At 41.9% G+C, this 14,530-nt stretch overlaps 1 protein-coding gene across 6 annotated transcripts in view; it reads left to right on the top strand.

The window, feature by feature from the left end:
* BCO1 (beta-carotene oxygenase 1) overlaps window positions 1-11,698 on the top strand; it is a 107,442-nt gene extending 95,744 nt beyond the window's left edge. For 5 of the 6 annotated variants that reach the window (XM_044986974.1, XM_044986976.1, XM_044986972.1 and 2 more), the window contains 5 exons: window positions 1,143-1,400; window positions 5,245-5,350; window positions 6,257-6,351; window positions 8,517-8,628; window positions 10,501-11,697. In XM_044986974.1, coding sequence (XP_044842909.1) covers window positions 1,143-1,400; window positions 5,245-5,350; window positions 6,257-6,351; window positions 8,517-8,628; window positions 10,501-10,673 — 744 coding nt within the window. In that variant the 3' untranslated portion in view covers window positions 10,674-11,697. Of the gene's footprint in view, window positions 1-1,142; window positions 1,401-5,244; window positions 5,351-6,256; window positions 6,352-8,516; window positions 8,629-10,500 lie in introns of all 6 variants that reach the window. The other variant, XM_044986971.1, reaches the window with a different exon arrangement.
* Window positions 11,699-14,530: the final 2,832 nt, after the last annotated feature.

Genomic DNA, 14,530 nt, shown 5'->3' on the forward strand with positions numbered 1-14,530 from the left:
TTCAGTCACTTCCCATTGGAGGAATGTGTTTCCCCCTCTCTTCCTATATATATTTTCAGTAGATAGCAGGATCTTTCCTTAAGATTCCTATCCCACCCCATCTAAAATTCCCATAAGTAAATCTCTGGTGTCGAGGTACCTGAGAAAAAGGATAGTATTGGGTACTATTAGAAATATCCCACACCAGCAGAGAGATTCTGCTCATCTGTTGTGTCAAGTAACCACGTACAATCACCTCTAGTTTAAACAACATAATATACAAATTTAGGCCAATAGGTGTAGACACTTTAGGTGAGATTCTAATCCCCATTCTGGCTCCTTTACATGAGGCAAGAGGGCCAGATTGGCATAATGGCACTCTAAAAACCCTGGATTCGGCTGAGGGAGAATTCTCCTAATGCAGAAACAGAAGAAGGCAACTGCAGGCTGTCTTCTGAGGATGTCCCTGGTATGCCAGAGTTGGAACCATGCGTGAGAGGGCATGTTGGACCTCTGCATGTAGTGCTGTGGAGATTCCAGTCAGGTGAGACAGGTGACTGTAATTTAGACACCTCCCAGGGGTCCTCAATTTTTATGGGGGCCACTTCAGCTCCCAGAGCAGCCCTGAATTGGGAAGGTGTAAAGGTGGGGTGAAAGCTGCTGTGCCTCTTACCCAGATTCTCGCCTTTTAATGGCACAATCTGAGTACTCCAAATACATCATTATAAACCAGGAGTTGGCAACCTTTCAGAAGTGGTGTGCCGAGTCTTCATTTATTCACTCTAATTTAAGGTTTTGCATGCCAGTAATATATTTTAATGTTTTTAGAAGGCCTCTTTCTAGAAGTCTATAATATATAACTAAACCATTGTTGTATGTAAAGTAAATAAGGTTTTTAAAATGTTTAAGAAGCTTCATTTAAAATTAAATTAAAATGCAGAGCCCCCCCTGGACTGGTGGCCAGGACCCGGACAGTGTGAGTGCCACTGAAAATCAGCTCAAGTGCCGCCTTCAGCACGCGTGCCATAGGTTGCCTACCCCTGTTATAAACAAAGCAAATGTACCATCATCGAGTTGGAAACACTGGTTTGCAATGAAATAACATTTTTTTTAAAATAAGATTTTGCTGCTTATTAAACATTAGCATGTTTGACATCTTTCAGACTTGGATTCACCTCATAGACAAAAAGACCAAAAAGGAGATATCCACCAAGATTTATACAGATGCCATGGTCCTTTTTCACCATGTGAATGCTTATGAGGAGGATGGCCATGTTGTTGTTGATGTAATTTCCTATCCAGACAATAGCCTATATCAAATGTTCTATTTAAAAAACCTGAATGAAGACTTGGAGGGAAACACCAAACTCACTTCCATACCAGCCTGCAAGCGATTTGTGGTTCCTCTGGGGTTTGACAAGGTAACATTTAATCTATTGTATTTGAGCAGTAATTTTGAATAACTCATTAAATGAAAAAGTGTATGAAGCATTGGTTTGCCAGGCCACGTCCAAAATCCTGATTTTTTTTAAATGATATCCACAAAATTTGGGGGGTATGTAATTTTGTTTGTGTGTGCAGGGCGATTTATATTTGCACAAGCACTGGGCAGTTACTTGGGGCCAGCTTCTGATTCCTTTGTTCATGGAGAAAGGTCCTATTCAACTTAACTAGTCTCTTCAAATTCAATAGAACTGTTTGTGGGGCAAGATGCTACCCCGCATGAATAAATGTATCAATATGGCTCTTGATTGGCAGGTGCAAGCATGGATTTTTGTACATACAATCTGATGCACATTAGTGGAAGCCTGTGAAAAATCCTCCCTCACCCCACCCTCACAACTTACCCACCAACCCCTCCCTGAAAAAAAACCCTTAGCTGCTTTTCAATAGTAATTTTATGAAGATGATGGGATTTTTATTTCAATGAGAGCTTTACTAAAGCGGGGGGAAGAATCAAACCTTTCTGTAGTTTTGAAACAGCTTAACTGTTTTACATCATTGTTTTGTAGGGAAAACTCATTTACTGCTCAGCAACTTGCCAGGCAAGTTTCAGCCTGATTCAGTTTGGAATGGCTGATACTGTCTGCCTTGTTACGCCCTGGAAACTGGGTCTTGTTAATGCCATGAAAACAGTCCTGTAGCAATGCAGGAGGATACATTTGATGCATGGAGAAGAGGTCCATAAATTGCTAATAGCCAAGATGGTCAAGGATAAACCCCATGCTTTGGGTGTTCCTAACCTCCCACTGCCAGAACCTGGGAAGCACGACAGGGGATGGATAACTTGAAATTGCCCTGTTCTGTTAATTTTCTCTGAAGCATGTGGCACTGGCCACTGTCAGAAGACAGGACACTGGGCTAGATGGACTGTTGGTCTGACCCAGTATGGCCGTTCTTGCATTCTTTTGATGGATCCTCTCAAATTGTCCTGCCTTCCTACCTTGCAATCTAAGAATTCAGGAATGTTGTACAGAAAGACACTATACTGAAAAATCTCATTGAACTACTAATGTGAACACTCAGTGGAATTTTCATTAAAGTAAATATCAGTGTTAAGCTTTTTAAAAAACACCAAATGGCATCAATGTACATGGTGTCTATTTAACATTGTCTGAGGATAATACGTGAGCTAGATAACACACACGCGTGCACGCACGCATACACTTAAAATGAGAAGCCATTACATTAATTTTTTTTACACACTGGGGCCTGGTCTACACTACGCGTTTAAACCGAATTTAGCAGCGTTAAACCGAATTAACCCTGCACCCATCCACACAACGAAGCCCTTTATATCGATATAAAGGGCTCTTTAAACCGATTTCTGTACTCCTCCCCAATGAGGGGAGTAGCGCTGAAATCGGTATTGCCATGTCGGATTAGGGTTAGTGTGGCCGCAATTCGACGGTATTGGCCTCCGGGCGGTATCCCACAGTGCACCATTGTGACCGCTCTGGAAAGCAATCTGAACTCAGATGCACTGGCCAGGTTGACAGGAAAAGCCCCGCGAACTTTTGAATTTCATTTCCTGTTTGCCCAGCGTGGAGCTCTGATCAGCACGGGTGGCGATGCAGTCCCAAATCCAAAAAGAGCTCCAGCATGGACCGTACGGGAGATACTGGATCTGATCACTGTATGGGGAGACAAATCTGTTCTATCAGAGCTCCGTTACAGAAGATGAAATGAGAAAGCATTTGAAAAAATCTCCAGGCTATGATAGACAGAGGCCACAGCAGGGACTCAGCACATTGCTGCGTGACAAGCGTAACGGAAAGCCAAAGAATCAAATGGACACTCATGGAGGGAGGGAGCGGGGACTGAGGACTCCAGCTATCCCACAGTCCCCGCAGTCTCCGAAAAGCATTTGCATTCTTGGCTGAGCTCCCAATGCCTGAAGGGTCAAAAACATTGTCTGTGGTGGTTCAGGGTATATCTCGTCAATTTACCACCCCATCCCCCCCGTGAAAGAAGAGGGGAAAAAATCGTTTCTCACCTTTTTTCAATGTCACCGTATGTCTACTGCGTGCTGCTGGTAGACGCGGTGTTGCGGCGCTGAACAGCAGCATCCCCTCCCCTTCCTTTCCTGATGGCAGATGGTGCAAAATGGTGGAAAACCGTCCTCATCATCCCGTGAGTGCTCCTGGCCGGCCTTGGTGAGGTCGGCCGGGGGTGCCTGGGTAAAAATGGGAATGACTCCTGGTCATTCCTGGCAGATGGTACAAAATGCTTGGTAACCATCCTCATCATAGCAGCTGGAGGCTGAGCTCCATCAACCCCCCTCCCCCTTTCATGTCTAAAGAAAAGATTCTGTACTCCCTGGACTATCATAGCAGCTGGAGGCTGCCTCCTCCTCATTTTATCTCGCTAAAAAGTCAGTGTTTCTTATTCCTGCATTCTTTATTACTTCATCACACAAATGGGGGGAAACTGCCACGGTAGCCCAGGAGGGTTGGGGGAGGAGGGAAGCAATGGGTGGGGTTGTTGCAGGGGCACCCCCTAGAATGGCATGCAGCTCATTTCTGTGGGATCTCTGGGGCTCTGACACAGAGCGGCTGTGCTCACTGGTTCTCTAGTACACTTGCCCCATATTCTAGGCAGGACTGACTCTATTTTTAGACAGAACATAAAGAAAGGAATGACCCGGGGAGTCATTCTCATTTTTGTCCATGCGCCCCTGGCCAACCTCAGTGAGGCCAGCCAGGAGCACTCATGACAGCAGCAGACGGTACAAAAAGATTGATAACCGTCATTGCCAATTTCCAATTGCAAACGGTGTAAAATGACTGACAACCATCATCTCATCGCCAATTTACAATGGCAGATGGTGCAATAGGGATGGTAACCATCTCTGCTACCTTGCAAAGGCAAATGAATGCTGCTGTTTAGCACTGCAGTACTGCCTCTGTCAGCAGCATCCAGTACACATACGGTGACAGTGACAAAAGGCAAAACAGGCTCCATGGTTGCCATGCTATGGCGTCTGCCAGGGCAATCCAGGAGAAAAAGGGTGCGAAATGATTGTCTGCCGTTGCTTTCACGGAGGAAGGATTGAGTGACGACATTTACCCAGAATCACCCGCGACACTGTTTTTGCACCATCATGCATCGGGATCTCAACACAGAATTCCAATGGGTGGGGGAGACTGCGGGAACTATGGGATAGCTACAGGATAGCTACCCACAGTGCAACGCTCCGGAAATCAATGCTAGCCTCGATACATGGACGCACACCGCCGAATTAATGTGCTTAGTATGGCCGCGTGCACTCGACTTTATACAATCTGTTTTAAAAAACGGTTTCTGTAAAATCGGAATAATCCCGTAGTGTAGACATACCCTGGGATTTTCGAAGGAGTTGAAGGGATATGAGAGTCCAAGCCCTATTGACTTAGGTGCCTCACTCCCTTAAATGACTGAAAATCCCAGCCTTAAGCCCTAACTCCTAAATAACATGAGGAATTTACACTGCTTCTGTGATAAAGCAAAAATAGCATCTGGGCTGACACCTTTATCAAGTTTGACCTATAGCGGATTTATTAGAATCCCTTGCAAATTAAGGGCTTTTAAACAGAAATGCTCATAGTCTAATAATGCAAGAGAAATGCCTCTGGGAAAGCAGCCTTTTGAAGTTGGATCATCTGGCTTATGCCAAATGGAACCTAATAGCAATTTACAAACAGTAAAATCAACCTTGATGAAAGTCCTAAATTAGAAATATGTCCTTTGAAATGTCTTGTTGTTTTTAGCATCTCTCTCTTGCAGGATGCAGAAGTAGGTACTAATTTAGTCAAACTTCCATCAACTACGGCAACTGCTCTGAAAGAAAAAGATGGAAACATCTACTGTCAGCCTGAAATGTTATGTGAAGGTGAGACGTGTTCATTAAAAATCTTCCATTGTATTTTCTTAAACATGGGTGCATTATAATAACAGACACTAGTATGATATCGGGGGTGCTCAAAGTGGGGGTGCTGGAGGTGTGACAGCACCCCTTGGCTTGAAATGGTTTCCATCATATACAGGGATTACGGTTTGGTTCAATGGCTTTCAACACCCCCAGTACAAAAATTGTTCCAGCACCCCTACTAATAGCTCTTAAATAATCCTATATAATCTAGCCCTGATCTAGCAGTCAGGTTCTGGAGGTGAATAGTGAGGTTCCGCATGGCCACATGGGTTAACCTCAGTGACCTAACTGCTAGATCCAAGCTAAATGAATAATTAATGTAAATCTAATGTGAATATCTGTTCAAGGAACAGGTAGATTACGAATGCTCAAAATATCATGACATTAAGGTTTCAGGTCAGATCTGAGCTCACAGGATCTAAATATGCAAGATTATCTATATGCATACATTATCTATTTTTAATTTAGGGAAGAGATCTCCAGTTGCACCTCACAGGTAAACACACTATATTACTATGTATTTATGGAAAAATGAAAGGTAACTGAATAGTAAGAATATAAATACATTGGGGGATTATGAGGCTGTGGCTAAACCATGAGAGTGAAATGTCAGTGGTTTATGAATTTGTATCACCTATATACTTGTTCAGCTTTCGGTTTTTTAAAAATATATCCATATATCTGTATGTAAAGTCTAAGCAAATTTAACTTAGACCCTGCCAAGGCATATATATTGCAGAGGTTAACTGAAGATCTTTTCTGAAGATCTTGACTATATGTGCTTCATTTTTTTTAACATGTCTTAGATGTACAGTTGTGCTATTTTCCTTCCTTGTTACCAGTATGTATGTTTCACTTTACCTGTAGGAATAGAGCTGCCTCGCATCAACTATGATTATAATGGCAAAAAATACAGATATATCTATGCAACAGAAGTTCAGTGGAGTCCAGTTCCCACAAAGGTATAATATAACACTGATTGCATATTGCATGACTGTATTCGTATAACCCAAATCAAATTAAACAGTGTGCAAATAGTGAAGGCAGTTTATTTCACTAGTTAACCTACATGGTCCAAATTATGCCCTGACCTACATCCATACAACCATAGCAAAGCTGCCTGGTTGTGAGGTCAGAATTGGAACATTACTAGCCTATGGTTCTGCTCTGTAATGTGAATGTTCCAAAAAATTTTAAAAATCCACATTTCTTAAACAAGTAAGTCACAACAATATGTTTACGTATTACAATTACAAACTCCGGCACTTAAAAGCAGAAGGTTTAAAAGTTAAGGACATAAGTCCTACATTGCCCACATGAAAAAAAAATAAACTAATTGGGCCAGATTCTCAACTGCTATAAATCAGTGTAGTTTAATTATGGAGCTATGACCACTTAACACCAGCTGAGAATACAGACTGTTGTTACCACATACAGAGATGCCTATTTCATCACAACATACCCTTCACTCTGACCCTCTGATGTTTTCAGGAAGCTTTAACTTGTGTTGGGGCACCAGCCCTACACTGGAAGAGCCCCAGCCCCACACTCCTCCATGATACCAGTTTTTAAAGAGATACTTCTGAGACCACAAGTAGATTGTAAGCTGGACAATCCTATTAACTGAGGGTAGGAGAAAGTTCTATAGACAAGCTGGCTCTTGATAATTGTTGCTCATTCGGCAAAATCTATCCTAAAACCTACTGAGAGAATATAAGGCCAAGTAGATAGAGTTCACTAATTGTTCCTGTTTTTAATTATCCCAGCTGATTACAAAATAAAGTTGGATCTGTAATATTAATAGGCAATGATGCAATAAAATGTTTGTCAGCATATCTGACGCTAGCTCAAACAAATCAGCAAGTCTGTGATTTCTAACAAAGATAATCCTCCTTTACAAATGACTTAAATAAAATCCTAGTTGTTGTTACAGCGTTTTTTGTTTTGTTCTGTTTTTTTACATTGCCTAATCCTTTGGGCATCTGTGATATGCAGTAGGTGCAATGAAGACATCTGATATTGTTTTGCATATTGTATCTTGTAATTCATTTAAATACCTTTAAGTTCTAAGTCAGGGATCTCTTCAGATTTTGGATTCAGAATGGGAACAGTGATTTACTTTTAGCAGTGCAGATGCATACAGAAGATAATGGAGCTGAATGTGAAATAGTAACTCTGTCATACTGGGCGTTGGGTTGCTCAGGCACTTAGCCCATTGCCGAGATGCGGAGATATTTACTGCTATATTTACAGTACATGCGTGAAATCCTGGCCACATTGGTTTATTAGCTACTTAAACCATCACAATGAACTGATTTTGCTTTTTCTAGTGTGGTTGTAGTTGTGTTGGTCACAGGATATTAGAGAGACAAGGGGGTGAGGTAATATCTTTCATTGGACCAACCTCGGGTGGAGAAAGAGACAAGCTTTCAAGCTGACAATGAGTTCTTCTGCTCTGTGTAAACTCAAAGGCTTGTCTCTTTTGCCAACAGACATTGGTCCAATAAAAGATATTACCTCACTCGCCTTGTCTCTTTGATTTTGTTTTAATATTTGTCCTGTTTAACTACTTAAGGTTTTTAACTCTGTAAAGACTGAGGTCACACACAAAGAAAATGATTGAACCACAGGACTAAGAATCAGGAGGTTCTGAATTTTATTCCTTGCTTTGCTATAAGCGCCCTGTGCGATCACTTAAACTTTGTGTGTCAGGCTCTTGTTCTGTAAAATGGGGGGATAATATTATTGACTCACTTGACACAGAGATGTCATCTGGCTTAAATAATTAACTAACGTTTGTGAACTGCTTTGAGATCCTTGGTTGACAGGTACAGTTGTAATATTGTAAAACAGTATCAATTTCTGCTCTCAGGTCTCTAAAGTGAAATTGTCTCCTATTAAATACAAACAAGATTCTGTGGCTATACAGCCACTAAACATGACTGAGGAGCCTGAAGTTTTCCAAATATTTCATCTGTGGCATGCTGGAGTAATGATGTCTCATTGCTTCCTGACTTGCAGTACTGATCCTGTCAAATACCCGGCCACTCTGTTGTACGGTACACAGAATGATTTTGAAATTAAGAGCTAGAATGGAGTCTGAAGAATGATTTTTGTCTTAATTTAGATAGCAAAAGTTGATGTTCTGACAAAGGAAAAGCTCATCTGGGAGGAGGAGCACTGCTGGCCCGCCGAGCCTGTCTTTGTTCCCAGTCCTGATTTAAAAGAAGAGGATGATGGTAAGAAGACTGCTCTTGTAAGAAACTGGGGATAAAAATGTATATAAGTATGCAGAGCCCTTTACTGTCAAGATGACTTGCAATGAAGAATAAGAAATTTTAACTGTTTTATTGTCAATGACTTTTAATATGAAATCTCTTTCACTGAGCAATAGTGCCATGGGGTAAGTAAAATTAGCCTCAGCCATTGTGCTCCTGCAAACAAAGATGTCTGCTACTATTTCCCCCTAGCTCTGTAGACCATGGCGATGGAGGTCCTTAACTTCTTTCACCATCTGCCCTAACCTCTTTCTCTCAATGGCATATGTTCCTCATTAATGGTAATTTTTTCTGTTAATGGTCATTTACATTAAGTGCTCTTAGATCTTTCTCAGTACTATTCCTTCACCTTCTCCTTGGTGAGCCATGAGGTCAAAGACCATAAGGTTGTCCTTCCAAGATATGCTTAGCTCAGGACCCGCCTCATGTAGTGTCCCATTACCAGCCATTGGAGATATTTGCTGCTAGCAGTTGCAGATCGGCTACATGCCATTGGTATGACAAGACTGCCTACATTCTCTCCATAAACTTATCAAGCTCAGTCCTGAAGCCAGTTAGGTTTTTTGCCCACCACTGCTCCTCTGGGGAGGCTGCTCCAGAACTTCACTCCTCTGATGGTTAGAAATCGTCACCTAATTTCAAGACTTAACTTGTTGATGGCCAGTTATAGCCATTTGTTCTAGGATCCACATTGGTGCTTAACTTAAATAATTCCTCTCCCTCCCTGGTATTTATCCCTCTGATATATGTATAGAGAGCAATCATATCTCCCCTCAGCCTTCTTTTGGTTGGGCTAAACAAGCCAAGCTCTTTGAGTCTCCTCTCATAAGGTAGGTTTTCCATTCCGAGGATCATTCTAGTACCAGCTGTACCATCCTAATAATTTTGTCAGTGGAAAAAAAACCCTGAGGCCATCTTGTGATATACTATCATATGCTTTCTTATAAAGTCTATAAAAAGTATGTATTTTGATCATATTCCTATTTTTTCTCAAGTAGTGTATGAATTAAAAATACTTGATTCACAATGAACCTATTTTTCCAGAATCCACACTGATAATCTCTTACTATTTCCTCTATCGAAGCAATACGTCTATGTAAGAGTATCCAAAATAAGATTTTATAGGCTGTAATGAGGAGGGAGATGACATGCTAGTTCTTACATTTCATTGTGTCACCCTTCTTCAAAGTTGGGCATATGACTGCCTCCTTCCACTCCTGCAAAGGAACAATGGGCCAAATTCAGCTCACGTGTATGCTCCCAAGCTAGACTTTAAAAATAAATGGATTTTTCATGCAGCCCACTGGAGCCATCTTTTATCAGGTTGGCATCAAATAATTCTTCAAAACTGCTAGACTGAATGTCCTGAAGCTTGAAGCCATCTAACTACAGACCAGGGCCAGCAGATACAGTAGTATTGCAAGCTCCCACGTCATCTCCTGCCAGTGCTATTCTGGAGGAACCACCTGCAGTGGTGGGTGAGGAGTGCAATCTTTAGGACCCATTCAAGTCCCTAGCCTCACAGCTGAGATGCCCAACAATGTTACCAGTTGTGATGTGGGCACACAATTAAATACTTAATTGAGACTACTGCTTCGGAATCTTTTCTTTGTGGTATACACCAGGCAGACCAGCAACAGGATGGAGGCATTCATTAGTTTTGTAGCATTCTTAGACTTTTTGATCCACAAAGCAGTTTTCATTGCTGTCCTTGGTTATCCAGACTTATCAGTTGATGTTGTTGCCTTTTCTATTTGGGAAAGCAAATCTGTTTGTCTGTCTCTCTCTCTCTTTTTTTTTTTTAATATACATTCCTTATTTATACTTTTTTAGGTCTTATTTTATCCTCCATTGTGACATCAGATCCCAGGAAAGCACCTTTCCTGCTCATCTTGGATGCTAAAACATTCACAGAGACGGCGCGGGCAACAGTTAATGTAGACTTGCATCTGGACCTGCATGGAGTCTTCATACCAGAGAAGGATTTGAATGCACAGCATGAATAGAAGACTCTTCATCTTACTATGTGAACATTAAAATGTGACAACCCACCTACTGGCCCTAAGGAAAACTCCTTTTGTCATTTGCGAACCACCCTATGTTATGGCAAAGAATAACCAAATACTACATCTATAAAGTTACTTTTCATTACAAATAATAGTGATATGCACAACAGGCAAGTAACTATTGCAAAAAAACATTTGACAGAATACAAAAAAAAAAGCTAAATTCTGAACATTCCTTTCTTTTACACCTTACAAGTTGTATACACTAGTGGCAGTGAGCTGTGTTTTATTCCATATGTCACTGACTATACTGAGAAAGGGGAGGTACTGTATTTACAATATGGCACACAGCATGAGTCAGGCTTGCCCAGTTTGTATAACTTTCATGGATTGTTTCAAGACAGCATATGATCAAAATTCTCTCTCTCTCGCCTGTCAGAAATCCTGATATTTTTAAGTATGAGCTACACCAGTAATGATTCATAGAAATCTGTTTCTTTGGTGCGTGATTTCTAAAGCTCCACTAAGACCAAAGTGAAATGTCTAAAGTGTTGAGGCTTTTTGATCAGGAGCCTAGAAAACTTCTGCAGTATGAATCATTTTGTGGCATTAAAAAAAGGGAGCGGGTGGTGTCCTTTGTGGAAGAAACTGAAGCTTAAATAACAATTTCAAATGGAACATACGCTTTTATTAACACATAATTATATTTTAATGGTATTTAAATTAATCTTTACCTTTGCACTGTAATTGTTTTCCCTTAGGAATATCTGATATGGCATTTAAATGCATTGTCTCAAAGATAAATGGTGATTTGTCTCTTTACCTCTAATGTTGTAACCTCTCCTTGTTATGCATATATTACTAGCAGAGCTCAGATACTTACGTTGAATGAATTGCTTCCATTAATGTTACAAAACCTAATGAGTGCCCCTTCCCGGCCACCCACTGGGACTGCTCTCAGAGGAATTCAACCTTCTGCTGCTGGGGATCCCTGGGGTGGGTTAAGCTTCAGAACCTTCAGCACACTGCCTCACTGGTTCCTCCCTTGGCCCCACTGGCACATTTCTTGGGCACTGACACTCAAGCAATGGGCCTTCTTCTTGGAAATGAGGCAGCTCAGCTTACCTGCCCCAGGTTCTCAGAACCAGCACTGACCCTCAAGCTATCCCAGTCACTTAAACGCACCCTCCTCCCAGAACTCCACTCAAAAGGGGTGAAACTTCAGGTAACGGTTTAACTCTCTCGGGGGGATGCAGCAATTATGATCACACACCTTGCACAGTCTAACACCTTTATGCTCTTTTTTACTTAATCATACAAAAGCACAGAAAAATACAGATCATACAAAACAAAGGCATGTCCCTGCTTCAGTTTCCTCACTACCCCAGGCCATTCTTTGGGTGGAGTCTGAATCCCTTGGGTTGTCCAGAGTCCCTGGGACCATCTGAACTCAGGAAAGCAGGCAGGGACTCCTGGCCCCATGCAGTTTCTATATGCTATGTGGCCTCTCCCTCCTGGTGCCCCTTACCCAGCTCTTTGACCTTGCTCTGTCCTGCTTTATGTTTCCTCTTCCCATATGACCTCTCTGTTTCTTTATTTTAAACCCCTCCTCATCACTTGGCCTCCTTTGTTCTACATCTGGTAAATTTCCACTGCTCTGACCTTACCCCCTCCTTTCAAGAGAGATAACTTAGGGCCTATCTGCAGTGCAAGTATAACTGTGCACTTAAAAAATCGTTAGAGCCCAGAGGTGCTAAAGCACTGCAGACCAGCATGGTAGTGTAGGACTCTTTTTGAACTGTAACTGGGCACTTAAGGTGCAAATTTCTCTAACGTTGGGGGAGGATTTTTTATTTGTCTTTGTTCTTTGCTCAATAGTTTTTTAGTACTGCAGATTTATCTTTTTCATATTTATTTTTAAACTTACACATTATGCTAAAAGTGGAAGGAAAACTCTCTACCTATTTGTAATTAGCAATGTACATTCTAAGTACAAAGAACATATAGCATGTGTTTAACGAAGATGCACAGAGTCACAGGGCTAGACTCACAAAGAAATTTAGGCATGGTGAGGTGCCTAGAAAATAATTGGGCTCCACAAGGCCTGAGTTCGCTGACTAGGCTCCCTATACAATGAATGGAGAGAGACAGGTGCCTCAGAATGGGATTCACAAATCCAGCCAATGGTAGGTGTGAAATTGAAGGTATGTGCTAAGCCCTGCCCCTGTCTTGGCAATAGATACGTAAATCCAGGCTGCAGGGAGGTGCTTCCCTTTGCTTGGGAGTCTCTGCTCCAAACCCTCGCTTGGCATAAGGCACCTATGGTATTTTAGCGAGGAGGTAGAGGCTGGCCTCCCTCATAACTTTTAGCCCAGGGGTTAGGATATTCACCTGCGATGTTGGAGAGCTGCAGTTCAAGTCCCCCTTCCACCTGAGCATGATTTGAACAGAGCTCTGCCACCTCTTAGGTGAGTGCTCTAATCACTGGGCTGTAGGATATTCTGAGGAGGGCGCTCCCTCAGTCTCACATGTTGAAGCTATTCCACTGTGGATAAATAATTTTAAAAAGTCATTAGAGTAGGGAGATTGGATCCTGGGTCTCCCACGTGACTGTGCTAACTACCAGGAGATAGAGTTGTTCTCATTCTCATCGTGTGCTCTCTTCCTCTGGCCCAATCCTTCCTTCATGCTCTAAACTACAGTGGAGCATCTGCACCAGGACTGAGGGAGCCCCACAGCCCAGCATTAGGGCACTCACCCTGGCAGATCCCTTTTCAAAGCCCTTCTCCCCACCACGTGGAGGGGGACTTGAACTGGGGGGTCTCCCACATCCCAGCTGAGTACCCTAACCATTGGGCTAAAAATGATGAGGTAGCTCAGCCTCTTCCTCCTTCCATTTTGTGCAAGCTTCCCTATAAGGGCCTGCTTCAGTAAGTGAGCTATGAGCACACTTACAGGATCAGGCCTGTAGGCAATGTAGGCAGAGGAACGCCTACTTTCCCCTAGTCTGTGCACCACTTTGGGGCATAGGCATTCGGACATCTGGCATGGAGCTGCAGTGCAGATGTGCAGAGGCCCACAATAGCAAAATGGCTTGAAGCCAGACTCTGAATTAATCATGCAGTTTTTGGCATCCAACTATTTGCATGCACTCGAATAGATTTCCACCCTAAAATTTAACGAGCCATTTCACAATGTGATGCGCATGCACAAATAGGAGTCTTTGAGGTTTTCAGGACACACATACACCACTCCACTCCCAGTGCACTAGAACTTTACCCACTAAGGAACAGATTGATTACCATTTTATAAGTAACACACCACCACCACCAATTTGGAAAACTACATTTAAAATAAGAGTAATTACTTCCATTCTTTGGAGAGTGCCATTTTAAAAGAAAGCCAACCTACTGTCCTTTATCTGCAAACAGTCATGTAAAATAAGTCTCCTCTTTAAAACTTGTTGGGCTTCAAGTCATAAAACAGGTGTTTAACCACCACTGCAGGCTTCCCTTTAGTAATGATGTGGGTTTTGGACTCCATCTGGAGTAGAAAACTCATTGTTCATGTTAATTACCATAGACTTGGTGGTCAATATACAGCAAATGTGATTCTTAACCCAGTCAACTTCTTTAACCTAGTCAACTTTGGGACTTTCTGACACTGGTAGACATAAAATGTGGTACAGGAAAATCTTTTCCAAGAATAATTCAGATTGGTCTACTAATTTCTAAATAAGTATTTGGGATTTATGTTGAAGGCAGAAGAATGGTCAAAAGTCATTGTAAGACTTATTTTCTTTATTCATCGCTTTATTATTCCTGAGCTGCTCCATACATAGTTGGGCTATGTAATGC

This window comes from Mauremys mutica, chromosome 14, assembly GCF_020497125.1.
Source record: "Mauremys mutica isolate MM-2020 ecotype Southern chromosome 14, ASM2049712v1, whole genome shotgun sequence".
In the NCBI taxonomy this organism is placed as follows: domain Eukaryota; kingdom Metazoa; phylum Chordata; order Testudines; family Geoemydidae; genus Mauremys; species Mauremys mutica.